The 27,380-nt window shown below is 44.4% G+C and overlaps 2 protein-coding genes across 5 annotated transcripts in view; one reads left to right on the top strand and one right to left on the bottom strand.

Annotated features, from left to right (window-relative positions):
* The window catches only part of hgs (hepatocyte growth factor-regulated tyrosine kinase substrate), a 50,538-nt gene extending 36,313 nt beyond the window's left edge, over positions 1–14,225 (bottom strand). For all 4 annotated transcript variants that reach the window (XM_072558792.1, XM_072558793.1, XM_072558794.1 and 1 more), the window contains exons 1-3: positions 14,067–14,225; positions 4,769–4,853; positions 945–1,020 (exon numbers count right to left, since the gene is read on the bottom strand). In XM_072558792.1, the coding sequence (XP_072414893.1) occupies positions 945–1,020; positions 4,769–4,853; positions 14,067–14,103 (198 nt within the window). In that variant the 5' untranslated portion in view covers positions 14,104–14,225. The remainder of the gene's footprint in view (positions 1–944; positions 1,021–4,768; positions 4,854–14,066) is intronic.
* Positions 14,226–14,245: 20 nt separating this feature from the next.
* Positions 14,246–25,615, top strand: arl16 (ADP-ribosylation factor-like 16). Its single transcript, XM_072558801.1, has 5 exons — positions 14,246–14,616; positions 19,099–19,156; positions 22,757–22,873; positions 23,553–23,668; positions 25,015–25,615. The coding sequence occupies exons 1-5, from the start codon at positions 14,555–14,557 to the stop codon at positions 25,190–25,192; spliced, it is 531 nt and encodes a 176-aa protein (XP_072414902.1). The 5' UTR covers positions 14,246–14,554; the 3' UTR covers positions 25,193–25,615.
* The last annotated feature ends 1,765 nt before the right edge of the window (positions 25,616–27,380 follow it).

Raw genomic sequence — 27,380 nt, 5'->3', positions numbered from 1 at the left:
TAAAACAGAAGTTCATTACTCAGAAGAAACAAAGATAAAATAATATAAACCAAACTATTTACATATAACAGAAGTTTACAGATTTTAAAACAATAGTAAAATACAATCCCATTAATCCCCACAGAATCCTTTACAGTTCTCAGACCAGACAAAATTCCCTCTTATTCAGATCTACAGGGATTAAACTTTACTGTGGCTTCAATTCCCCACCTTGAAAGTCTGACAGCCCATTCCTTGAGTGTTCATATAACTCTGCTTAGACTGTCACAGCATCAAATAACACCTTCATAGTTGCAATAATTCTGGTCAGGAAGTCTCCAACTAAATTGCCTATACTGGAAGTAACCCAGTTAACAATGCTGAACGATCTCCTTTCACCAGGAGTAACGTTGTACATATCCAGCTGTAGGCAAAACTTCCATAAAATCTGCCAAAATGAAACCAAAGCTTTGTTTTCAACCTGCAATCCCTAAGCCCCTCAAAAAATTCCAAAGTCTTCCATCTGAATGCCCAATGTAATACACTGTTTATTTGATTCCCCCAATCTCTCACAATGCAAATGAATTCTCAGAAACCTTCATAAACTCTCAGCATTTTATAAAGAAATTTTGTTCCAGAAATGCAAGTTAATCATTAACTCCTCCAGAACAGGACAAAACCCAGATGCTCACAAGCTCAAATCCAAACTCTAAAGTAAATATTAAAAATATAGATAAATCTCGCATCTTACATCACAATCCAACTGAAGCACTTCACAAGGAAAAATCATATTGGATTTGAAACATTAACTCAGTCTCACCACATGCTGCTGGCCCTGCTGAGTTGCGCTGACTTTTAAGAATTGTTTTTATTAAAACACAAACCCTTATCTACTCCGAGGAGGAGGAGCAGGTTACCACACTTTCCATTTTGACCCCATGATCACTGTATTGGGAAACACTCACCTCGAGAGTATAAAGAACTACATGGGGATTTTTATCATTCAGCTTCTTCTTAATGGCACCAATTGCGTATTTAGCCCTATGCAGAAAGACAAAATCTTCAGTTAAAAGATTGTAATTGCTTCTTTGATCAGATCATGAGTCATATCATCATGCGTACCTGTGGGAGTGGGGGGTAAGGTGAAGAATCACCTCCATCTGGAGTCAGTCCTCAAAACAGGGTGGGTCAGTGAATTAGCTCCAGTTCGTAAGCTAACTTCACTGGGATCCAGGCTCTGAGAGATGCAGGAAAACAATCAGGGAATAACCTAAATTGTTTGTTTGTTTCTCATGCTATGGGAGAGTGTCGTGTCCCAATGCTGCGAACCAACATCGTAGTCAGCCATCAACTCGAGAGAGAGGTGGCAGAAAGCATCAATGGATTGTTCAGAGATTCCCCTCCGACCACTTTCTCAGTAAGTGATGGCAGTGTGAGCACTGCATCAACTACTCTAGCTTCTAACTCACTGCAAGGCAGTGTAATGAATCACTCTTTAAAATTTAAAACACTCACACTAGGAGAACCTGGATTTGTTTTTTTAATGAAAACTCTTGTCTTGCCTATATATCCTTAATTGCAGCACTCACTCAACCAACAGAAACCAGATCTTTTGTTGTCTGAGCTCCATGTTCTGGAAATTCCTTCCCCTCTCTCTCCGACAAAATGATCCTCAAAAACTCCCCCACCCATCCCAACATAGCAAAGGTCTTTTCCCAAAGATGGAGGAGTTCAAACCTAGGGGGCATACTTTTAAAGTCAGAGGAGAAAGATTTTAAAAATTACACGAGAGGCAGCTTTTTTTTTTAAACAGAGTGTGGTTCACGTGTGGAATGAATTACCAGAGGAAGTGGTGGATGCAGGTACAATTACAAGGTTTAAAAGACATTTGGATAAGTACATGAATAGGAAAGGTTTGGAGGGAGATGGACCAAATGCAGACAGGTGGGACCAGTTTAGTTTAGAAGCATGGTCAGCGTGACTAGTTAGACTGAAGGGTCTGTTTCCATGCTTTAGGACTCTATGACTGAGTGGCAAACTGCACCAATGACATTCATGTGAAACAACTTAGGGAATTTGACTATGTTAAAGGTGCACATCATTGTTTTGGATCTCTCCCTCAAACATTCCCCCCCTTTCACATTTACTCTGAAACAAAACCACCAGCCAGCGTGGAATGCTGCAGCTCCACTCTTCTCTGGAGGCCGTTTTAGAGATCTCTCACAGCTAGTAAACAACATGGTTTCAGCAGCGGGGAGTTGTAGCCATGACTAATGCATATAGTCACTGACTGACATTCAGTATGCTTTCTTTTCCATTTCAATTCCAATTTTTTCTTAAAATGTTGCAGAATGCATCATGGTCTTGCTGTTTTACACACTGTAGATTAGAAAACTACAGAAAGAGGATGAAAAAAAAGAGAGGGGTTTTGTTTTTAAAAGATAGGATTTCTAATTTAAGCAAATTTCACATTATGTTAGTCAACGTAAATCTGATTGCACATACTCAAGATTTGATATTTATTTAAATCCTGGCAGGAGGGTTTTCAAACTAGGCTCTTCAGCTGAGACCAGACACTAAAGAGTGCCCTTGGAGGGGGTTAACAAAAGTGGATACTCACTAATCAGATATCTAAAACACACCTGACCAGGTTTTGACAGGAACAAGGAGTCGACCACAATAATACTTTACATTATTTGCCATATCTGTGCTGTTTTGTAAATATCCCTAATTCACTTATCTCTACATATATTCTTACTTCTTGATTTATTATCTACATCCTCTTTAAATGCCTCAACTTTATCCGGAAGCAATGCTCATTTTCACAGTCCACTGAAACAATCTATCACAGATTAAGTTTATGTTTGCAAGACTAAAACTGACTACATCTATTGTTCTGAATTATAAACATCTAATTTCAAGTTTATATGATTACTCATAACAGTAAAATGACTGAACTTCTGATATCTGTAATGAGCTCCCTCCAGGACCAACAGAGAGCAGCCAAAACTGAAAAGAAACCTCCCAAGTCTGATCAGACCAGCATCTCAAATCACCTCAACAGCATTACTCCACTTTAATAACACTGAAGACGTGTGCTCCAGAATTAGCCACACCCAAACCCAAGCTGTTCGACTACAGTACTGGAACAATGTGGAAACTGTCCAAGAATGCCTGTCTATAAAAATAAACAAGGAAAGCCCAATCCATCCGACCAGTCTACACTCAATCAGCAAAGTACTGGAAGGTGGCATTAATGGTACTACTGAGTAGTTCTTACTCAGCACCACAACTGCTCTCTAATACTCACTCTGGGCTCCTCAATGGTTACTCTTGTCTAAACTTCTTTACAGTTTTGATCCAAACATAGACAAAAGAGGTGAATCCCAGAAATAAGGAGAGTAACTGGTCTTGGCATAAATGCAGCATTTGATTGAGTAGGACATCAAGAAACCTTAGCAAAGCTTTACTCAATGGGAATTGGGGGGGGGTAAGGAAACTCCAGGAGCTCCTCAAGGTATTGCCCTGGGTCCAACCATCTTCAGCTGCTTCATCAATGACCTTCCCTACATCATAAAGGTCAGAAGTGGAGATGTTGCTGACGATTGCATAATGTTCAGGTACTAAAGCAGTCCAAGTTCAAATGCAGAACTATGTGGTCAATGCCCAGGCTTGGGCTGAGAAGTGATAACTAACAGTCAAATCAAATAAACGTCACGCAATGACCATCTCTAACAAGAGAGAATTCGAGAAAGAAAAAAGAAGCCTGTATTTGTATTGAATTTCATTTCAAATCTTCCAAAACACTTCAAGTACAAGAAACAAGCTGTCACTTCTTATTCATACAGAGTCAAAGTGTCAGTTGGTACGTACCAGAAACAGAAGCCAGACCAATGAGCAGCTAGGTTCCTCTCACTGGGACTGCTTTTATCCCCCTTACTCTGCCAGGTCGTCCTAACCAAGTTTCCTATTCATCTGGTTTCTTGACCATGCCACGGGAGCTGTCCACATATTGCTGTGATTGATAATGCCTTCTATGAATCCCAGTCAGGAACCTCCTGAAGATACTTTGATCGTGCTACATTTGTCATCTCAGGCTAACACAATTCCACACAATCGTGCCAATTTCCAATTGAGCTCTAGCATACAGATCCCACAATCCAGCAGGAGTCGTTACCTGGCTTGTCCTACCCTCCCTTCTTCCATTATGTGGTAAACTTTGTCACCTTCCGACTCTCAGTGTTTGCAACAGTGAAGAGTAGGACCAATATTTGGAAGTGCACCTTGATACAGGGTAGAGAAGGACAAACTGAAGTGATATTAGCAATGGTCCAGGGTAGATAGTCTTGGGGCAAGGGGTCATCTTCAAATGGTTGTGAATCACCAGCCAGACAGGTCACAGATGCTTGTTTGGTCAATGTGTTCAAGGCTGAGATCTGTGAATTGTAGGAATCAAGGATCTACAGAACAGAGTAAGAATACCAGCATAAGCCATGATCTTATCCAATTGTGAAGTAGGCTCATGGGCTGAATGTGCGATCCTGCTCCCATTTTTTACTCTTCTGTTAATCTGCAAATATCAAAGTGTATTTGAAGACACCTTCTCCCAGGAAAGCGAGTACCTCAAATAATAGGGCATTCAAGAATTGACAAGTGCATGAGCAAAGAATCTTCTTCAGGAGACACTACAAACACACAAGGACACTCTACTCACTGTCCAAGCAAAAACACCAATTTTTTCGACAAAAATGAAAAGCGTTGATCACACCCGTCTTCCAAAAACACTTACTGGGCATCTCCCTGTCGAATCAGGTCACAGATCTGCAAGATGGATTCCCAATCAGTTTCAAGTAGTAATTGGCTGGTTGCTTTGTCTGTTTAGGGAGAGAAAGAAGCAAATTAAACACAGAAGGATAAACAGATATTCTTAGCACTCTGCTTGCAACATTGTACCATAGACCTCTCTCATGAGTCACAGTTAAGGCCATAAGAAATAGAAACGGGAGAAGGCCATTTGGCCTCTTGACCCTCTCTGCCATCCAATAGGATCATGGCTGATCTGACATTCCTCACTTCTACTCTCCTGGCTTTTCTCCATAACCTTTGATTCCCTGTCTGATCAAGAGTCTACCTCAGCTTTAAACATGCACAAGAATTCTGCCCCACAGCTCTCTGTAGGATGGAGTTCCAAAGGCTCTGAACCCTCAGAGCAAATTCCTCATCTCAGTCTTACATTGGCACCCCCTTTAATCTGACACGATGCCCTCCGGTCCTCGGCCTTCCCTCTCAGCATTTACCCTGTTAGGCCCCTTAAGAATCCCCATGTTTCAATGAGACTACCTCTCATTCTCCTAAAATTCAGAGAGTAGAGTCCCAACCTGTTTAACCTTTGCGTGCAGGCCAGTCCCTCTCTACCAGGGATCAACCGAGGGAACCTGCTGTGAGCTGCCTCCAATGAAGTGATATATTTTACATAAGGGAACCAAAGCTACTGACAGTATTCCAGATGTGGTCTCACCAGCATCTTGTACAGGTGCAGTAAGACTTCCCTACTCTTATACTCCAACTGCCTTGAAATAAGGGTCAACCTTCCATTGGCCTTCCTGATTCCTGCTGTACCTGTGTGCTAGCTTTTGATGTTTCATGCACATGTCCTTTTGTGTTGCAGCTTTCTGCAGTTCTTCTCCATTTAAATAACAACCTGTTTTCTAGTTCTCCCTTCCAAAATGTACAACTTTGCACGATCCAAAATTATAGTCCATTTGCCAATTTTTTGCCTTATGTAATCTAATAATATCTCTGTAAACTGTTTGCATCCCTGTCATAATCTGCCTTTCCATCTATTGACTTTATTCCAGAGTCATTAAATTTACATTGTAAGCAGTGTGAGGTCCCAACACTGATCCTTGTGGAAAACTAACCCCTTATTCCCACTTGCTGGCTCCTGGCCATGACCAATTCTTGGTGCTAATATACTACCTCCAAGACCATGAGCTTTTATCTCATGACTTTTGTGAGGTACATTGTCGAACACCTTCTGGAAGTCCAAATACAACACATCTACTGGTTCCCCTCTATCTACTAGATGACATCTGGGAGACAATTAGCATGCTGTGGCAGCAAGAATCAATGAGATGTCTTTCTCAGAAAGAAGGGTTGGTTACTCTTCTGAAGAAAGGGATTAGAATGTCTTATATATTTTCATTTCTGTGCATCAACGCCCTGTTTCTGTTCGCCCAATTACAGGATGCAAAACACAAGTAAAATGCCCTTTTCTAAAAAAAAGATCAAGGTCATTTACAGGATATAGGTACTGCTGGCTGGCAATTATGCCCATCACCAATTGTCCAGAGGTCAGGCATTAGGAATCAAACTCAGCTGGACTGAACAGTGTATGTTGCTGTGAATATGGAGTCACGTATATATCAGACCAGGTAAGAACGGAAATTTCCTAAAGAAGTGCCACAAGGATCGGTGCTGGGTCCTCTACTTTTTGTCATTTACATAAACGATTTGGATGCGAACATAAGAGGTACCGTTAATAAGTTTGCAGATGATACCAAAATTGGAGGTGTAGTTGACAGTGAAGAGGGTCACCTCAGATTACAACAGGATCTTGACCAGATGAGCCAATGGGCTGAGAAGTGGCAGATGGAGTTTAATTCAGATAAATGCGAGGTGCTGCATTTTGGGAAAGCAAATCTTAGCAGGACTTATACACTTAATGGTAAGGTCCTAGGGAGTGTTGCTGAACAAAGAGACCTTGGTGTGCAGGTTCATAGCTCCTTGAAAGTGGAGTTGCAGGTAGATAGGATAGTGAAGAGGGTGTTTGGTATGCTTTCCTTTATTGGTCAGAGTATGGAGTACAGGAGTTGGGAGGTCACGTTGTGGCTGTACAGGACATTGGTGAGGCCACTGTTGGAATATTATATGCAATTCTGGTCTCCTTCCTGTCGGAAAGATGTTGTGAAACTTGAAAGGGTTCAGAAAAGATTCACAAGGATATAAAAAGATTACAAGGTTGGAGTATCTGAGCTACAGGGAGAGGCTGAACAGGCTGGGGCTGTTTTCCTTGGAGTGTCGGAGGCTGAGGGTGACCTTAGAGAGGTTTACAAAATTATGAGGGGCATGGATAGGATAAATAGACAAAGTCTTTTCCCTGGGGTTGGGGAGTCCAGAACTAGAGGGCACAGCTTTAGGGTGACAGGGGAAAGATATAAAAGAGACCTAAGGGGCAACTTTTTCACACAGAGGGTGGTATGTGTATGGAATGAGCTGCCAGCGGATGTGGTGGAGGCTGGTACAATTGCAACATTTAAGAGGCATTTGGATGGGTATATGAATAGGAAGGGTTTGGAGGGATATGGGCCGGGTGCTGGCAGGTGGGACTAGTTTGGGTTGGGATATCTGGTCGGCATAGATGGGTTAGACCGAAGGGTCTGTTTCCATGCTGTACTTCTCTATGACTCTATGACATAGGTTTCATAACAATTGACAATGATTGCCATTGGACTAGTCTTTTCTTTACTGAATTCAAATTTCACCAAAAGTCTTGGTGAAATTCAAACTTGCTCTTCCAGAACATTAGCTTGGGTTCTGGATTACAGATTTAGTGAAGTCACCATCAAGGCCTCATCATTAATCTCTCTGTGATTAACCAAAACATTATAAATCCTTCTTTTGGAATTAGAGCTAACTGAGCAAGTAAAAAGGGAGGAAATAAACTTAAATCAAAATCTAAACACAATTCACATTGATAAATATAAATTGATACTGCTTTAGTTACTTGCATCAAATAATGAATACTATGACTCTTTAAAGTTAATCATAAAAGTTAATAGTTTAAAATTTTTAACTTTGTACACCCCAGTCCAACACCGGTATTTCCAAATCATAAAAGTTTGGCTTTTATTTGGAAGGCTACAATGTCAATTGTATTCAGGTTCACTGCAATTGATTTTAAAAAGAAGTCCTTATGAAGGCTGAGATTGGGTAACTTTGCCGAAGGACAGTGGGCCATGTTTCAGTATCTTTGTTAAAAGCGGCGCGGTTGCATAGCTTCATGAACAAACAACCGTTTCCAAACAACCGTTCCAAATAAAATCATAATTGAGTTTGGCTGTTTGTACTCCATCTTGCTTTTCAAGTGGAGACAATGTTACTTCAACTTGCTGGTTAATGTTCCTTGCAGGAGTCTGGTCAGGGGATCTAACCATTAATTTCTTGTCAATCTCAGCCACACGTTAGCCAGAGAGGACCTAACAGCACCTGATTAAAGGGAGAATCAACAGCAGATTAGCTTTCCATCTGACTGAATACACAGCAGAGTTTCATTTAAAATAAAACTCCAAAACAAGGGATCATGTGGAGCAGACACATTGAACAGAGGCTCCTGACACAAAGCCTACAATTTGACAGAATGGAAAGATCATTCGCGATAACAGCGATAAATCCACAGCAACAGGAGATCATTCAGCTTCCACCTTTTACTCCACTTTCCAACAAGATTGGGCTGATCTCCAATCTGTCCTGAATATTTTTCCATTACAGGGAATCACAAGCACAGTCAAAGCCAGTTACCACAACAACAAATGCACTGTATGAATCAGATAAGTGGTTGGGGAAGTGAGACAGATTAAAAAAGGTAAATGCCTATGGATTCTAGTTAAACATGGACTTCTGTCAAAGACAGTTTCATTGAAGCATGATCTCCGATGGTAAGAATTTGCTTTATTATTGATACAAACATGTAATCATTGGTGTAAACATTACAAAGGTTCTAGTTCACCATGCAGTTTACTACAGAGTCCAGAACAAAACTCACAGAATGGTTTGCAATTATATTACCGTTCTTTCACTGTTGCTGGGTCAAAATCCTGAAACTCCTTCCCTAACAGCACTGCGGGTGCGCCTACACAAAGCAGCAGCTAATCACCACTGCTCTCAAGGGCAATGAAGAGATGATCAACAAATGCTGGCTCATATCCACATTCCATCAACAAATTAAGAAAAGGCCTTTCAGGCCTTCATTCCTGTTCCTCAACTCAACAAGATCACAGCTGATCAACATGTTAAATCGATCCTTCGCTCATGGTACCATAACCTTTCTCTGGGATAAGTTATCGATCCAAGATTTAAAGTTATTTATTGGGCTTTCTGTGGAGATAGAATAACACAATTCCTTATTTCCTACACAAATATGCGCTTCCTAATTTCTATCTTGAATGGCCTGATTCTAACTCCAAAGTTATCCCATGTTTGTGTTGGGGAAGGCAGTGGCACTGCAGTAAAATTTCCCAGCAATGAGTAGAAATTCCATCACAGCAGATGATGGGATTTATATTCAGTTATTAAAACCTGGAATTGAAAGCTAGGCTCAGTAAAGGTGGCCACAAAACTAGCAACTGTCTCAAAAAAAATCTTGTTCACTAATGTCCATTAAGGGAGGAAACATGAACATGAACTCGGGCTCTTTGGCCCCGATCCTGTTGTGTCTTTCAATAAGACCAAGATCTGGTTGTGCCTTCTATTTCATGTTCCCACCCACCCCAAATCATTTTTACTTGCTTGTCAGCACAAATCAAGCTTCCCTCAAAATGATCCAATGTCCCTCTTGTAGTTGACCTTTCCCACCCTGGGGAACAGCCTCCGACTATCCACCTGATCTATGCCTCAATTTTTGTAGACTTCTATCAGGTTGCCCCTCAGCCTCTGTCTTTCCGCTGAAAATAATCCGAGTTTATCCAACCTCTCCTCATAACTAAAACCCTCCAGGCCAGGCAACATCCTGATAAACATTCTCAGCACAGTCTCCAAAGCATCCATGCCTTTGTGGTAATGTGACACTCAGAACTGCATGCAATATTCCAAATGTGGCCTAACTAAAGTTTTGTACAGGTGTGACATAATGTTTGCCAACTTTTATATTCAAAGCCCCAGCCGATTGAGGCAAGTGTACTGTATTCTTTCTTGCCCACCTTATCCACCCATGCTGCCACTTTCAGGGATCTGTGCATCCAGATCCCTCTGTATGTCAATGCTCTAAGGGTTCTGCCATTTATTGTACAATTTGCACCTGAATCACCTCACACTTGTCCGGATTAAACTCCATCTGCCATTTCTCTGCCCAATTCTGCAATCCAACTAGATCTCCTGATCTATGAGATCACCTCTCATTCTTTTAAACTCAAACGGCATGAGACCAGCATGTCCAACCTTTCTTTATAAGCCAACTCCAACCCCAACCGAAGTGAACCTTCTCTGAACTGCTTCAATGCATTTACACTGTTTCTTCAATCAGGAGACCAAATCTGTACAGTTCTCCTCATCAACAGTCAGTACAAATGTAGCAAAACTGAAATATTGTCACTTCCGATTGTACCCACTCCCTCTCAAATTGCAGATTGAAGCTTATTGTATTATGGTCACTACTTCCCAATGGCTCCTTCACTTCGAGGTCACTGACCAATTCTGGTTCGTTACACAATACCAGATCCAGAATCGCCTTATCCCTCGTCGGCTCCAGCACCAGCTGCTCTAAAAATCCATCTCTGAGGCACTCCACAAAGTCTCTTTCTTGAGGCCCGATACCATCCTGATTCTCCCAGTCTACCTGCATGTTAAAATTCCCCATAACAACTGTAGTAACATCTTTGCGACAAGCCAATTTCAGCTCCTGATTCAACTTACATCCGACATCCAGACTACTGTTTGGGGGCCTGCAGATGACTCCCATGAGGGTCTTTTTACACTTAGTGTTTCGAAGCTCTATCCACACTGACTCTACATCCCCTGACTCTAGGTCCCCCCGCGCAAGGGACTGAATATCCTCCCTTACCAACAAGGCCACTCCACCCCCTCTGCCCGTCAGTCTGTCCTTACGATAACAATTTAACAAACATTCGTCCCTTTACCCAGTCACTGATATAAATTATAAAACGTTGATGATCCAACACTGATCCCTTTTGCACACAACTCTTGCCAAACTGAAAATGACCCATTTATGGTGATTAGTACCCATTAGCTAACCGACTTTCTATCCATGGTGATATGTTACACCTTACACCCTAGGTAACATATTAACTTTTGGTGTGGCATTTATCAAGTGCCTTTCGGAAATTTATGTATGACAGATCTACTAGCTTCCCTTTATCCAGTTGCTTGCCACTAAACTCCAATACATTCACAAAAAAATGACAACAATGCCCAATTGCATTGATTTTCTACGTGCTCCACTGAAAACGTCCTTAGTAATAAATTCCAATATTTCCCCATGGCAGACTTAGGCTAACTGACCTGTATTTTTGATCTGCCTCCTTTACTATATTTACTATGTTTCCATATGAAGAGATTTTTCCAGGATCCAGAGAAGTGTGGAAAGTTAAAACCAATACATCTACTATTTTAGCATCCACGCGTTTTAAAATCCAGAATGAAGTCTGTCAGGAGCTGGAGACTAGTCAGCTTTTAGTTCTAATAATGTTACCAGCAGCATTTCCCTGGTAATTATAATTGTTTTGTCTGCCTCCATTCCTTTCACTTACAAATTTACAATTATTTTTGGGGTCATTTGCAAAATTTCTGTTTGTTTCCTCTGCCATTCCCTTATTTTCCATGATAAATCCTCCACATTTACTGGAGAATCTGTCATTCTTACCTCAGCACAATACACTTGATCCAAAATAATGTGGTTGACTCCAATAACTGTCTTTTGTGACATGGCCACAATTTAGTTTAATTGGGGATGGACAAGTGACACCGATATCCAAATGCCATGAAAAAAATCTTTTAAAAGAACTCCTTCACAACTACAACAAGGTTTCTAATAATTTCTTTCAAAATCCAAACAAATCCACCATTAAATCACCTACTGGCTCCCTAAACCTCAAGAAACAGAAGTCAATTTTCTACAAAGATTACCCATAATCTATCAGGTAGCATGTGTACTGACTCTGAATGGTCTTGATGCACTAAGCCCTAATAATTCTTGAAATGACAATTCATACAGGTCATTGATGATGAAAGTGATACATGCTTCCTTAATCATTAAACAAAAACAGCATCTCTCATTAACAGACGTGGGAAAGTGAAAGCAGATTAACACAGGGATCAGATATTGTAAACTGTCAATAGAAATCAATTTGTATGCTCCACACAGGGCTCTAGTGCCATTGTAGTAGTATTCTTGCCTCTGAATGAGGTTTGGGGGTAAGTCATACCTGCTCCAGGGATGAACCATAACATAGCTGTATGTTCAATACATATGCTGTGTTGAAACATCAAATCAACAACCAAACGTATTCTGTTTGGTTCATTATGTGTCAGTTTAACTAAAGAGATGTCCAACCTAACTTTATTTCCCAGCTTATAGTCTGTAAACTATGATGCTTCAAGCATATATCAAAGGAGTTTTAAAATACTACAAGAATTCATGCCTCAACCAACTTTCCAAGCAGTGACTTCAAATCCCCAACACCCTATGATTAAAAACATAGTTAATCTGCCCATAACTGGACAGCACTTCCCATTCCTAATATCCATATTACAGGAACATTCCTGATAGTCACTCACTGTCCTCTCCAAAGTTTTTGCTCCCCTTTATCAACAAGATCAAATTTCCATGTAAAGATCTAGACTCAGGATGCCAACGTGTCTCTTCAGTCCAGAGTCTGCCAAACTGATTCTCATTTTTGCTTCTTTCATCAGAGCTCTGTGCAAAGCTCAGAGTGAGATTCCAACACCATCCTCACCAATATTCCCTGCGTACCCGAGTCCCGTGATTTTCATACCTATCATCCACTTCAGGTTAAAATGTACCCAGTCCTTCATGGACTGACCATGACCATGACAGAGGGATGTAGCTGTGACTGTCAACAGGATGGCTCTGTGGGAGTGATCTCTACAGGAGGAGCTTGAACCAGCTCCTATTATCCCAAACCCTGAAACTCATGAGAGCCATAGAGAAGTACAGCATAGAAACAGATCCTTCAGTCTATGCTGACCAGATATCCCAACCCAACCTAGTCCCACCTGCCAGCACCCGGCCCATATCCCTCCAAACCCTTCCTATTTATATACCCATCCAGATGCCATTTAAATGTTGTAATTGTACCAGCCTCCGCCACAAACACCCCTTTGGGAATCTGACAGGAAACACAATCCGGGAGAAGGGTGCTCCAGCAGCCGCTTCCCCTCCAAGGAAAAGGCATCAGGAAAGCTCCCAGCTCCAGGCCCGAGCTCCCAGCTTCTGGATTAGTGGTGCTGGAAGAGCACAGCAGTTCAGACAGCATCCAAGGAGCTTCGAAATCGACGTTTCGGGCAAAAGCCCTTCATCAGGAATAAAGGCAGTGAGCCTGATGAAGGGCTTTTGCCCGAAATGTTGATTTCGAAGCTCCTTGAATGCTGCCTGAACTGCTGTGCTCTTCCAGCACCACTAATCCAGTATTTGGTTTTCAGCATCTGCAGTTATTGTTTTTACCGAGCTCCCAGCTCCAGGCCCCAGGCCCGAGCTCCATGTCCAGGCCCGAGAGCCCCAGGCCCCGAGCTCCATGTCCAGGCCCGAGCTCCATGTCCAGGCCCGAGAGCCCCAGGCCCCGAGCTCCATGTCCAGGCCCGAGCTCCCAGCTCCAGGCCCGAGCTCCATGTCCAGGGTCAAGACCCCAGGCCCGAGCTCCCAGCTCCAGGCCCGAGCTCCATGTCCAGGCCCGAGAGCCCCAGGCCCCGAGCTCCATGTCCAGGCCCGAGCTCCCAGCTCCAGGCCCCAGGCCCGAGCTCCATGTCCAGGGTCAAGGCCCCAGGCCCGAGCTCCCAGCTCCAGGCCCGAGAGCCCCAGGCCCCCAGCTCCAGGCCCCAGGCCCGAGCTCCCAGCTCCAGGCCCCAGGCCCGAGCTCCCAGCTCCAGGCCCCGAGCTCCATGTCCAGGGTCAAGGCCCCGGCCCGAGCTCCCAGCTCCAGGCCCCAGGCCCGAGAGCCCCAGGCCCCGAGCTCCAGGCCGCAGCCTCCGGCTTCTGTTTGTGAAACGTCGGCAGTGAAACACAAAGAAGGCCGAAGATTATCGTCGCCATCGCCGCGGCCGCCCCCTCCTCTCACCGAGAAGCCTCTCGAAGGCGCCGCTGCCTTTCCCCATCTTCGTGTCGCTGTCGCTGTCGCTGTCGCCGCTGCTGCTCTCGGGGGTTTGTTTCTGTTTCTGTTTCTCGTCAGCAGCCGCCGCCGAGCCCGGCTCCTCCACAGCCAGCTACTTCCGGTCACTCCGGGGGGTCCTCCCGCAGCTGGTGGGCGCCGCTTACTGACGTCACACGAGCACGGACCCCTCCCTTCGAGAACATCACAACAAAACCGATCAATTTGAAAATAAATCAATAACTCGATAAATCACTAACTGGCGGAAAGCGGCGGTGACTCGGAGACGGAGACAGGAAGCGGCCGGTGGATGTGAAAATGTTTAAAGCGGAAAGAGGTGGCGGGCGCGCCGCTATGACGTCACGGGGATCTGTTTAATTTAAAATGTTTTTAATTTTAGTTTCGGGACAATCACTCACCAACATCCCCATAAAACCATAAAGTCCGGAACTGGAGCCATGTGTCTGCTGCTGGGAGTCACTGCGGTGGGGAAGACTCTGCTGCTCAAGAGGCTGCACAATATCCTTTAACCAGAGGCTGGGCCTTCCCTCTGAGAGAAAACCAGAGATTAACATCAACCCTGTTCAATACATCACCCCAGAGAGAGGGGGTCAGTCTAAACATCATCCCAGAGAGAGGGGGTCAGTCTAAACATCACCCCAGAGAGAGGGGGGTCAGTCTAAACATCATCCCAGAGAGAGGGGGTCAGTCTAAAACATCACCCCAGAGAGAGGGGGTCTGTCTACAACATCACCCCAGAGAGAGGGGGTCAGTCTAAAACATCACCCCAGAGAGAGGGGGTCAGTCTAAAACATCACCCCAGAGAGAGGGGGTCTGTCTAAACATCATCCCAGAGAGAGGGGGTCTGTCTAAAACATCACCCCAGAGAGAGGGGGTCAGTCTAAAACATCATCCCAGAGAGAGGGGGTCTGTCTAAAACATCACCCCAGAGAGAGGGGGTCAGTCTAAACATCATCCCAGAGAGAGGGGGTCTGTCTAAAATATCATCCCAGAGAGAGGGGGTCTGTCTAAAATATCATCCCAGAGAGAGAGGGTCTGTCTAAAACATCATCCCAGAGAGAGGGGGTCTGTCTAAAATATCATCCCAGAGAGAGGGGGTCAGTCTAAAACATCACCCCAGAGAGAGGGGGTCTGTCTAAAACATCATCCCAGAGAGAGGGGGTCAGTCTAAACATCACCCCAGAGAGAGGGGGTCTGTCTAAAACATCACCCCAGAGAGAGGGGATATGTCTAAAACATCATCTCAGAGGGGGTCAGTCTAAAACATCACCCCAGAGAGAGGGGGTCAGTCTAAAACATCACCCCAGAGAGAGGGGGTCAGTCTAAAACATCACCCCAGAGAGAGGGGGTCTGTCTAAAACATCACCCCAGAGAGAGGGGGTCAGTCTAAAACATCACCCCAGAGAGAGGGGGTCAGTCTAAAACATCACCCCAGAGAGAGGGGGTCAGTCTAAAACATCACCCCAGAGAGAGGGGGTCTGTCTAAACATCACCCCAGAGAGAGGGGGTCTGTCTAAAACATCACCCCAGAGAGAGGGGGTCTGTCTAAAATATCACCCCAGAGAGAGGGGGTCTGTCTAAACATCATCCCAGAGAGAAGGGGTCTGTCTAAACATCATCCCAGAGAGAGGGGGTCTGTCTAAACATCACCCCAGAGAGAGGGGGTCTGTCTAAACATCACCCCAGAGAGAGGGGGTCAGTCTAAACATCACCCCAGAGAGAGGGGGTCAGTCTAAACATCATCCCAGAGAGAGGGGGTCAGTCTAAACATCACCCCAGAGAGAGGGGGTCTGTCTAAAACATCATCCCAGAGAGAGAGGGGGTCTGTCTAAAACATCACCCCAGAGAGAGGGGGTCTGTCTAAAACATCATCCCAGAGAGAGAGGATCTGTCTAAAACATCATCCCAGAGAGAGGGTCTGTCTAAAACATCATCCCAGAGAGAGGGGGTCTGTCTAAAACATCACCCCAGAGAGAGGGGGTCTGTCTAAACATCATCTCAGAGAGAGGGGGTCTGTCTAAACATCATCCCAGAGAGAGGGGGTCTGTCTAAAACATCACCCCAGAGAGAGGGGATCTGTCTAAACATCACCCCAGAGAGAGGGGATCTGTCTAAACATCACCCCAGAGAGAGGGGGACTGTCTAAAATATCACCCCAGTGAGAGGGGGTCTGTCTAAACATCATCCCAGAGAGAGGGGGTCTGTCTAAAATATCATCCCAGAGAGAGGGGGTCAGTCTAAAATATCACCCCAGAGAGAGGGGGTCTGTCTAAAACATCACCCCAGAGAGAGAGGGTCTGTCTAAATTATCATCCCAGAGAGAGAGGGTCTGTCTAAAACATCACCCCAGAGAGAGAGGGTCTGTCTAAAACATCATCCCAGAGAGAGAGGGTCTGTCTAAAACATCATCCCAGAGAGAGAGGGTCTGTCTAAAACATCATCCCAGAGAGAGAGGGTCTGTCTAAAACATCCCAGAGAGAGGGGGTCTGTCTAAAATATCATCCCAGAGAGAGGGGGTCTGTCTAAAACATCATCCCAGAGAGAGAGAGAGAGGGTCTGTTTAAAACATCATCCCAGAGAGAGAGGGTCTGTTTAAAATATCATCCCAGAGAGAGGGGGGTCTGTCTAAAATATCATCTCAGAGAGAGGGGGTCTGTCTAAAATATCATCCCAGAGAGAGAGGATCTGTCTAAAATATCATCCCAAAGAGAGGGGGTCTGTCTAAAATATCATCCCAGAGAGAGAGGATCTGTCTAAAACATCATCCCAGAGAGAGAGGGTCTGTCTAAAACATCATCCCAGAGAGAGAGAGGGTCTGTCTAAAACATCATCCCAGAGAGAAAGGGTCTGTTTAAAACATCATCCCAGAGAGAGCGGGTCTGCTTAAAACATCATCCCAGAGAGAGGGGGGGTCTGTCTAAAACATCATCCCAGAGAGAGGGGGTCTGTCTAAAACATCATCTCAGAGAGAGGGGGTCAGTCTAAAACATCATCCCAGAGAGAGGGGGTCAGTCTAAAACATCATCCCAGAGAGAGGGGGTCAGTCTAAAACATCATCCCAGAGAGAGGGGGTCAGTCTAAAACATCATCCCAGAGAGAAAGGGTCTGTTTAAAACATCATCCCAGAGAGAGCGGGTCTGTTTAAAACATTGCCCCAAAGGTAGAGGGAGTCTTTTAAACATCATCCCAGAGGGAGAGTGGGTCTGTCTAAAACGTTGGCACGTTGGCACAGTGGTTAACACTGCTGCCTCACAGTGCCAGACACCTGGGTTGAATTCCAGCCTCAGGCGACTGACTGTGTGGAGTTTGCACGTTCTCCCCGTGTCTGCGTGGGTTTCCTCTGGGTGCTCTGGTTTCCTCCCACAGTCCAAAGATGTGCAGGTCAGGTGAATTGGCCGTGCTAAATTGCCTGTAGTGTTAGGTGAAGGCGTAAATGTAGGTGAATGGGTCTGGGTGGGTTGCTCTTTGGCAGGTCAGTGTGGACTGTGGGCGGCACGGTGGCACAGTGGTTAGCACTGCTGCCTCACAGTGCCGGAGACCCAGGTTCAATTCCCGCCTCAGGTGACTGACTGTGTGGAGTTTGCACGTTCTCCCCGTGTCTGCGTGGGTTTCCTCCGGGTGCTCAGGTTTCCTCCCACAGTCCAAAGATGTGCGGGTCAGGTGAATCGGCTATGCTAAATTGCCCATAGTGTTAGGTAAGGGGTAAATGTAGGGGTATGGGTGGGTTGCGCTTCGGCGGGTCAGTGTGGACTTGTTGGGCTGAAGAGCCTGTTTCCACACTATAATGTAATCTAATCTAATCTAATCTAATCATCCCAGAGAGAGCGCGGCTGTTGAAAACATCACCCCAGAGAGAGATGGAGTCTTATAAAACTTCATCCCAGAGAGAGGGTCTGTTTAAAACATCATCCTAGAGAGAGGATCGTTTAAAACATCATCCCAGTGAGAGAGGGTCTGTCTAAAACATCATTTCAGAGAGAGGGGTCTGTCTAAAACATCATCCCAGAGAGAGAGGGTCTGCTTAAAACATCATCTCAGAGAGAGAGGGTCTGTTTAAAACATCATCCCAGAGAGAGAGAGAGGGTCTGTCTAAAACATCATCCCAGAGAGAGGGAGTCTTTAAAACATCATCCCAGAGAGCGCGAGGGAGAGGGTCTGTTTAAAACACCGTCCCAGAGAGAGGGTCTGTTTTAAACATCATTCCAGAGAGAGAGGGTCTGTTCAAAATATTTTCTCAGAGTCTGTCTCTCTGGGATAATATTTTAAATGGACCTTTTCTCTGGGATAATATTTAAACAGACACTCTATTTGGGATAATATTTCAAACATTCTCTGGGACAATATTTTAACAGTCTGTTTAAAATGTATGTCTATGTAAAAACCTCATTGCAGAGAGAGTCTCTTTAAAGCCAGTCTCAAGGCTGACCATCATGATAAATGCATTCAGTCTGTTTGTGATTTTGGTTAGTATTGAGTCTGACTGTGATTTTAAATCTAATTGGTTTGACAGTGATTTTAGACATCATTAAGTCAGCAGGTCATCTGGTGCCTATAGACAAAGTAACATATTTAGTGTTCAGGTCGGATATTATTCTTCTTTGGGAAGGAATCAGAGTAGTTCTGAAGAAGAGCCATATCAGACTCAACATTTTCTCAGTCTCTCTCTCTCTATCTGTACAGATGCTGCTAGATCTGCTGAATTCTTCCAACATTTTTTTTAACTCCCTCAATGCTGCGCTGCGTGGAAGCCCAGAGTTTAGTGTTCAAGTCCCTGGAGTGGGACTAGAAGCCATAACTTCCTTTAAAAATGATGCAGTGCCTATGGTTTTAAAGGAAAGACAAATCATGTTCAAGTTTGGACTGTTGAGGTACATCACAGACATGAATATTTGCAGAATATGACATGAATTTATCTAGTTTAAAAAATACATTTCATATCTTTCAATATTTTCACTTTTTGGATCTTTGACCCATTTGCACAGATATGTTTGAAAGAAAGCACTGAGGAACTGGAACAGCCTCCACCTACACTGCCCACGGTATTGTCAGACCGACTTCTCAATGTCTTCAATAGAGGATTTGCCACAAAGCTTTATCTATTCTGAGTTGGAATCCTTGGAGCATCTTAAAGCAACTGTCTGATTGACAATAGTGCACATTGTGACCTTTTTTTTATTCGTTCATTACTGGCCAGGCCAGCATTTATTGCCCATTCCTAATTGCCCCCGAAGGCAGTTAAGAGTCAACCACATTGCTGTTGGTCTGGAGTCACATGCAGGCCAGACCGAGTAAGGATGGCAGTTTCACGAATGGACATTAGTGAACAGATGAGCTTTTCTAACAATCGACAATGGATTCACGGCCATCATTAGACTCTTAATTCCATATTTTTTTGTAATTGGATTCAAACTCCACCATCTGCCATGGCAGGATTCAAACCTGTGTCCCCAGAACATTACTTGGGTCTCTGGATTAATAGCTGAAAATGTGTTGCTGGAAAAGCGCAGCAGGTCAGGCAGTATCCAAGGAGCAGGAGAATCGACGTTTCGGGCCTAAGCCCTTCTTCAGGAAGCCCGAAACGTCGATTCTCCCGCTCCTTGGATGCTGCCTGACCTGCTGCGCTTTTCCAGCAACACATTTTCAGCTATTAATCCATTTTCAGCTCTGATCTCCAGCATCTGCAGTCCTCACTTTCTCTGGATTAATAGACCAGTGATAATACCGCTAGGCCATCACCTCACCCCAATTTTGAATCTGGCACAACTTTGCCATTTCATTTCCCCATTCCCCCTTTACTGTTTGAGGGAGTTTTAACATCATACTTAGTGTTTAGATTTCTCACAGTTGTTCAATTATTAAACCAAAGATTGTAAGACCCATGAGGAAATTGTACTCCTGTGTTGGCTGTAAGTATCTCAGGATCAAATAAGTTGTTAACAAATGAGTCTTGCAGTACTCTAAAGGGGCTGAGTGGCTGCCTTACATTTCCAAATGTTGTTTAGGTTAGTTAGGCGGCAAAGTATTTTTGAAATGCAGTTTTGTTGTAATGTTAGAAACATAACAGCAAATGTGTAAATTAACTGCTGGTCTTGAGATGATACCAAAGTGATCTCCCAGCCTCATGATCTTCAAGATGAAGCCCAGCACAGTCTGGATCCAGGGCCGACTGCAGACTGGAGGCTAGGTGCCAGTTTGGGGTGAGTTGGAAGACCGCTGTTCTGGGGGACATTATATTTCTGTATTTTCCAAGATCTTGTAACTAAAGAAGACGTTCCTGGGTACCTTTGTACCGAAGATGGTGCTGTAAGTGGTGACGTATAAACGTTTTGAGTAGATTTGACAATAAAGCTCATTCAATTCAAGAAGCCTTATTCCAGTAGGCACTAAAATCTATTGTTGGTGACCTTGGCTGGAGGAAAATGATGGACATTAGCCAAACTCTGATTTAAACTTGTGCAAGAATGGAGCCACTGACAGTGCAGCACTCCCTACAGTGAAGTCCCAGCCCAGAGTGGAGCTTCTACAGTTGCAGTGTCGCTTAGAAACCACAGGATACTAGGGAGGGCAACACAGGCAGATCAGGTGGTGCAGTATTCACATCTGATAGACATATAGGACCAGCACTTAATGTCTTGTCTGAAAGACAGCAACTTGAAGAACTTGTCAAGCTAGTTTGAGCTGTGGCAATGACACTAGCACTACAAATTAAGGCAAAGCTGTCACTTAGATAGAGGCATTGACACAGTTTAAGGAAGGCTTTTTCTCCTGATGATCTTACACCTTGCAAGACAGCCTGAATTTCTTCATCTTGTGCATGTCCTGCTACGGACTGCTTTCTCATCAGGCCTGGTACCTTATAACTAAGTATAATTGCATCATGCCAATTGAGAGCTGGTTCAGGCTGTAAGATTCTTACTTATGAACAAATGGTTCCTTCGTCTGTTCATATCCTGTACCTCAACTTCTCTCAGATGTGGCCGTAGCTGTTTCAGCCGAGTGCTGTTGTCTTTCAGGAGAAAGTAAGGACTGCAGATGCTGGAGATCAGAGTCAAGAGTGTGGCGCTGGAAAAGCACAGCCAGTCAGGCAGCATCCGAGGAGCAGGAGAGTCGACGTTTCAAGCGTAAGCCCTTTATCAGGAATGAAGGGCTTATGCCCGAAACACTGATTCCCCTTCTCCCCGGATACTGCCTGACCGGCTGTGCTTTTCCAGCACCACATTCTTCGACTGCTATTGTCTTTCACACAGGTGGAGGGATTGTCTCTGCAGCGTCAGTGATAGACAAGAGGCCAGCTCACTTACATGAGAAACATAGACAATAAGTGCAGTAGGCTATTCAGCCCTTCGAACCTGGTGTGCAGTTTCAGCCTCTTTACCTGAGGAAGCATGTTCTGGCTCTGCAGGGAGTGCAATGAAGATTTCCCAGACTGATTCCTGGAATGGCAGGAATGACGAATGAAGAGAGACTAGATCACTTAGGACTATGTTCACTGAAGTTTAGGAGGAGGTGGAATCGCACACAAACCCAAACAATTCTAACAGGATTAGGCAGGCTAAACGCGGGAATGATGGGGTCCAAAAACTGGGGAGTCTAGAATCAAGGGTCACATCCTAAGGATATGGGGTGGACCCTTTAGAACTGAGGAGAGGAGAATTTTTTTTTCCCACCTGTCACAGGAAGCAGTAGAGGCCAAAACACTGAACATTTTTCATGAAGGATTTAAATATATTTATTTGGGCTAAAGAGTAAAGGGATAAAGAGGGAATAGGGTACTGTGTCGGATGATCAGCCATGATTGTATTGAATAGCATCTGCACATGACAGTTGCTGCCTTTGTCCAGTGGAAACAAGATGAGTATTATGGGATTCTGGCAGAATAAGGAGTGTGGGTAAATGGAAGGCAAGTTTCAGGTAACACCATACTTGTGCTCCAACAGCTGAGGAGGCTGGAATGGAACTTGAATAGCTTGACCTCATGGGAAAGATTACAAACCAGAGAGACTGGAAATGATATAATATTAAAACCTACTGATCTAATTTAACGTTCAATCGAGCATAAAGTCATTCTGAGTAGAGGGGTGCCATTTGGCCCATTTAGTTCAGGTCAGCTCCCTGTGGAGCAATTCAGTCAGTCCCCTTCCCCCACCCCCGATCTGTCCTTGTGGCCCCATACATTTAGTTCCCTCAAGTTACCATCCAGTATCCTTTTGAAATAATCAGTTATCTCCGTTTCCACTAACCTGGTAGAGAGAGTTCCAGGTCATTGTAAAATGGTTCCATCAAATACCATCACAGAGCATGGAACTTCTGACCATGTGGAGGAGGAGAAGAGGTGGGTAGCACCATTTCTTCGAAATCAGCCAAGTGGGGGAAAGGAATCGAAGGGTCTGTATGTCAATGTCAGGGAAACAGGGCTGGGAGGAGGCTGCTATGGAGATAGGGCTGAGGCTGCTGTGGAACATCACCATCCAGTGTGGCTGACTGACCCATTTCTCTGCTATAAATTCTGTGCGATTGTAACTCTGATGCTGGTGATTAATACTCCCAACTGTGTCTTGGAACACAAGCTCACCATGCCAAAGAGTGTCTGATCTCATTTTCATTTATTTTCTTTTACAATCGATCTGCTTTGCCTGCAGGTGGGAACAAATTTAACTGACCTCATGATTAACAAGAGGAGAATTACCATTCGGGAACTGGGAGGCTGCATGGCCCCCATCTGGCCAAGTTACTACAGGGATTGCGAGGCTGTGATAGTGAGTATTGGCTACTTGAATCCTCACACTAGTTGACTGTTAATGGAAAGTACAAGGACTAGTTGTGTAGAGAGATAAACCGATGGCTTATTCTTGTCCAAAATTGTCCTCCTGATTTTATATCTTATTTATAAACCTCAGATGGCAGACAGAAAAAAAATATCATGCACTAACAAAGTGGCATTAACACCATGCCCTGATCTCCCAGCAGATGGGATCTTAGCTTCCTTTGTGTGTTCTCCCTGCCATATTCATCCCCCTCCACCTGAGGACAGCCTGGAAGCTGGGCAAATGTCTGTGTAGATGGAGAGAAAGTGAGGACTGCAGATACTGGAGATCAGGGTCAAACAGTGTGGTGCTGGATAAGCACAGCAGGTCAGGCAGCATCTGAGGAGCGGGAGAATTGATGTTCAAGCATATCTCTTCATCCAAAGAGCACATGCTCGACATGTCTATGTGCAATCTGCACAGACAAGTGCAGTGTGCCATGCGCAATCTGAGCCGATTCTCTCTCTAGCTTTCCCACTTCCCCAGTCAGCAGTCCTGGGCTCAGGAGATTTCCCATGTCATTTCATTGCAACAGAGACCAGGCCCAACCTGGCAACTGAAGAGCTCCAGCAAGGCTGTGAGTTGATAACCATTTCCACTGCCTCTAAAATGGTGAATGTTTTCCTCTTAGTTCGTGATCGATGCTGCAAATCCCACTCAGGTTTCCGCCTCCTGCATTCAGCTGCTCTCGGTTCTAGCTGCTGAGCCACTGCAACAGACGGCAGTTCTCATTCTCTTCAACAAAATGTGAGTATGGATAACAATAGGATGTGTCATAGAGTGTAGACACAGCCCTAAGATCTTGCACCCAGAATATACAGTTATTACAAGAATCTCCTTTCTCTGTTACAGCTTTGATTACTTTAAGCCGTCCTTTCTTGTGGTAGTTCTGGGGCACTGTTTTTCTCACACTGCTTTGTCGGGGTGAATTCACACTGCAAGGGAATCGGGTGCCACAGCCTGGTTAAAGCTGATCATCCTGAAGTTTGGGCAGAGAAAAGGGAACTTTATTTAATTCTAAACAGAACTTTGCCTAAACCTATAGCTGGTGCAAACGATGGCATTACATGGGTTAGGCAGAGGGGGCTGGGAAGGAGATCCATGGTACACATCAGGGGAATGGATCAGCTGGGCTGAACAGCCTGTTTCTGTACTATAATACCAGCCATTACATCTAAACAATATTGAGTCATAGATAGGCTGAGAGGGGAAAGATATAAAAGAGACCTAAGGGGCAACTTTTTCACACAGAGGGTAGTACGTGTATGGAATGAGCTGCCAGAGGATGTGGTAGAGGCTGGTACAATTGCAACATTTAAGAGGCATCTGGATGGGTATATGAATAGGAAGGGTTTGGAGGGATATGTGCCAGATGCTGGCAGGTGGGACTAGATTGGGTTGGGATATCTGCTCGGCGTGGACGGGTTGGACCGAAGGGTCTGTTTCCATGCTGTACATCTTAGTCATAGAGATGTACAGCACGGAAACAGACCCTTCAGTCCAACCCGTCCATGCCGACCAGATATCCCAACTCAATCTAGTCCCACCCGCCAGCACCCAGCCCACATCCATCTAAACCCTTCCTATTCATATACCCATCCACTTGACTTTTAAATGTTGCAAATGTACCGGCCTCCATCACATCCTCTGGCAGCTCATTCTATACACGTACCACCCTCTGCGTGAAAAAGTTGCCCCTTAGGTCTCTTTTATATCTTTCCCCTCTCATCCTAAACCTATGCCCTCTAGTTCTGGACTCCCTGATCCCAGGGAAAAAAAACCTTGTCTATTTTGTAAACCTCTAAGGTCACCCCTCAGCCTCCGACAATCCAGGGAAAACAGCCCCAGCCTATTCAAGCTCTCCCTGTAGCTTAAATCCTCCAACCCTGGCAACATCCTTGTAAATCTTTTCTGAACCTTTTCAAGTTTCACAGCATCCTTCCAAGAGGAAGGAGACCAGAATTGCATGCAGTATTCCAAAAGTGGCCTAACCAATAAAACTCAGAGCAATGGTTCAGATCGAGAGAGGTTTCTGAATATCCTTTCTGTGTATCGGAGTGGAGGGGACTAAATAGAGTTTCTTTTCATTTCAGTGATCTGCCCTGCTCCATGTCGCTAGTGGAAATGAAAAGCCTGTTCAGGATGGATGATATAATCGCTTGTGCGAAACAGAACATCAGTGTGTTGGAAGTTAGTGCGTGGGACGGCAGTGGGCTGGATGAGATCTTAAAATGGCTTCACTCACATCGCAAGGGCAAACGCCTACCCTGACGATAGACAGAACCCTCCATCCCACTCACAGCAGAAGAAGAAGGACCCAGAGGTAGACTGATGGGATAGAACAGTCAACTCAAAGCAATTGGTATGAAGGAAATGACACTGCCCTTTGTAACTGGAGATGTAAATTCTAGACTGGAATTGCGAGTAGGACTTTGTGTGAGAGAAAAAGAGTGATGCATCTACACAGTGATTCAAGTTGTTGGAGTTAAGAACGGAAGCAACGACGGGTTCAGCAATACAGTTATGTCAATGCAGAATCAAATGATCATCGTCTCCAGCTTCATTATAAACAATGCCAGGCTTTTGTCTAATTACACAAGGTACGACCACAATATCCTTGTGTAACTCTACCACAGCCACAAAAAAAAATCAGCTCGTTCTAAAGTTCCTGTTATTAAAATCTATTCAAAACTTGCTGTGTAACGTTAGTCTATTTCTTCATATTGCCCCAGTCACTGGGGATTACAGTCAGAGACACAGTATTGTAGGATGACAGTGCAGTTCGGTGTTTTATACCACCCAGTACACAGATAGCATCATCCATCTCTGCTAATGCCAGTCATTTATTAGAGAAGGTAAAATTTAGATCTTAAAATCAACATGAACACAATTATTAACAGATAAATCTTCGTCATCCTTCAGAAGAGCACATTACAAAGATACGAGGAGGACTAGTAAACGGAAAACTTCATTTTCATGGGTTGCACCTTTAACTTCAGAGAAATTCCAGGCAGATTCTGACACCTTTTGATTAAAATCACTGGGTTTACCCCCCCCCAGACTGCAGGGATCATGACAACAGCTCACTGATCCCTTCAGGGTCAATCAGGGATAGTGAGACAGATGTTAGTCCAGCCAGCAATGTCCATATCCCTTGATTGTGTAATATAATATCTCTTAAAACAGGACCCTCTGTGATCAAGGAAAAAAGGAATACTTTCAGAAGTAGTTTGGTCCACTGTGATGATGAAATATCTGTTGTTACTGGAGCCTGAGAACCTGCCTCACATTTTAACTGAAGATCATTTACGGAGGAGGGAAAATGTTTCATGTAGTACTTAAAAACAAAGCCCCGTGAGTGATGACCACGAGTGTCCATTTGGTGCTCAATGTGGCCTTATTCAAATAATCATCGAATTGCAACAAACCTTCCACGCCGACAGTGTGCTTTTTAAGAAAAAGAGATTGGATAAAGGCCTAGGCTACAGCCTTACAATTCGACTTTTCAACAATTAAAAACTGGAAAGTTCCCTTTTTAAAAAAAAAAGCAAGTTGGTGAAGCTTCTCAATTTACAATAGACGCAACATTTCCCTCAGGACAAAGAGAAATATTTACAGAGTGTAGAAGTGTCGATCAGGTGTGACTGTCTGAAAAGCTGGCTCTTGGGGGGACAAAATGGTCACTCAGTCTGACCAATGACCCTTTCCTCGAGTGAAAACTGCTGAAGTAACTTCTATGATTCCCTCAGTTACTACGGTGTCTGGCAACTAATTCATTCCTCAGCCGCTGTGGGACATGGCCTACCCAGCAACCTGCAAGGGACCTCCACTTAGATTTATATTTAGGGGGAAGAGGCAGGGCGTGGAGATCACAACCAGTGTGCAATAATGAACAAAACCCAGGAGTGCAAGCGTACGCTGGCTTGAGCAGCGATGTGATTTAACTATTAAATTGGACTGCCTCAGTCAAACAGCAATAGTTTTGGACACTACAATCTTGCAGTATACAGGAAATTTACACTCTGATCCAGCACAGAAAGAGTCAAGAAATGTGATGCGGGAAAAGCACCGTAGGTCAGGCAGCATCTGACAAGCATCGACGTTTTGAGTATAAACTCTTCATCAGGACTGGAAAGAGGCCAGGATTCACACAGTTGAAGAGCACACACTATGCTCAGTGACTGGGAGCTCTGACTGAGAGAGTTAGTGGAGGCTCAGACCCGTGTTCTGACTAAACAGTAGCTGCTTGTTGCAATGTTTCCCTCCCACCAGCCTCCCCAGAGCAAACCTTCAATATCCAAAGGCATGGAGGCAGTAAGAACTGCAGATACTGGAAACCGGAGTCAGTAGGTGTGAAGCTGGGAGAAGCACAGCGGGTCAGACAGCATCCGAGGAGCAGGGAAGTCAACGTTTCAGGCTGCAATGGGTTTCGGCCTGAAACATCCTGCTCCTCAGATGC

Source organism: Chiloscyllium punctatum, chromosome 39 (assembly GCF_047496795.1).
Source record: "Chiloscyllium punctatum isolate Juve2018m chromosome 39, sChiPun1.3, whole genome shotgun sequence".
Classification (NCBI taxonomy): Eukaryota; Metazoa; Chordata; class Chondrichthyes; order Orectolobiformes; family Hemiscylliidae; genus Chiloscyllium; species Chiloscyllium punctatum.
Note: the sequence above shows the minus strand (reverse complement) of the source record. Positions and strands in the feature narration are given on the sequence as shown.

Bases quoted from the DNA above. Each gene is read 5' to 3' on its own strand.
- arl16 (XM_072558801.1), top strand. From the start codon at position 14,555: ATGTGTCTGCTGCTGGGAGTCACTGCGGTGGGGAAGACTCTGCTGCTC. The intron at 14,617-19,098 runs TATCCTTTAACC...CCCATTTGCACA, and splicing joins CTGCTCAAGAGGCTGCACAA to GATATGTTTGAAAGAAAGCA. The intron at 22,874-23,552 runs GTGAGTATTGGC...TTTTCCTCTTAG, and splicing joins GGGATTGCGAGGCTGTGATA to TTCGTGATCGATGCTGCAAA.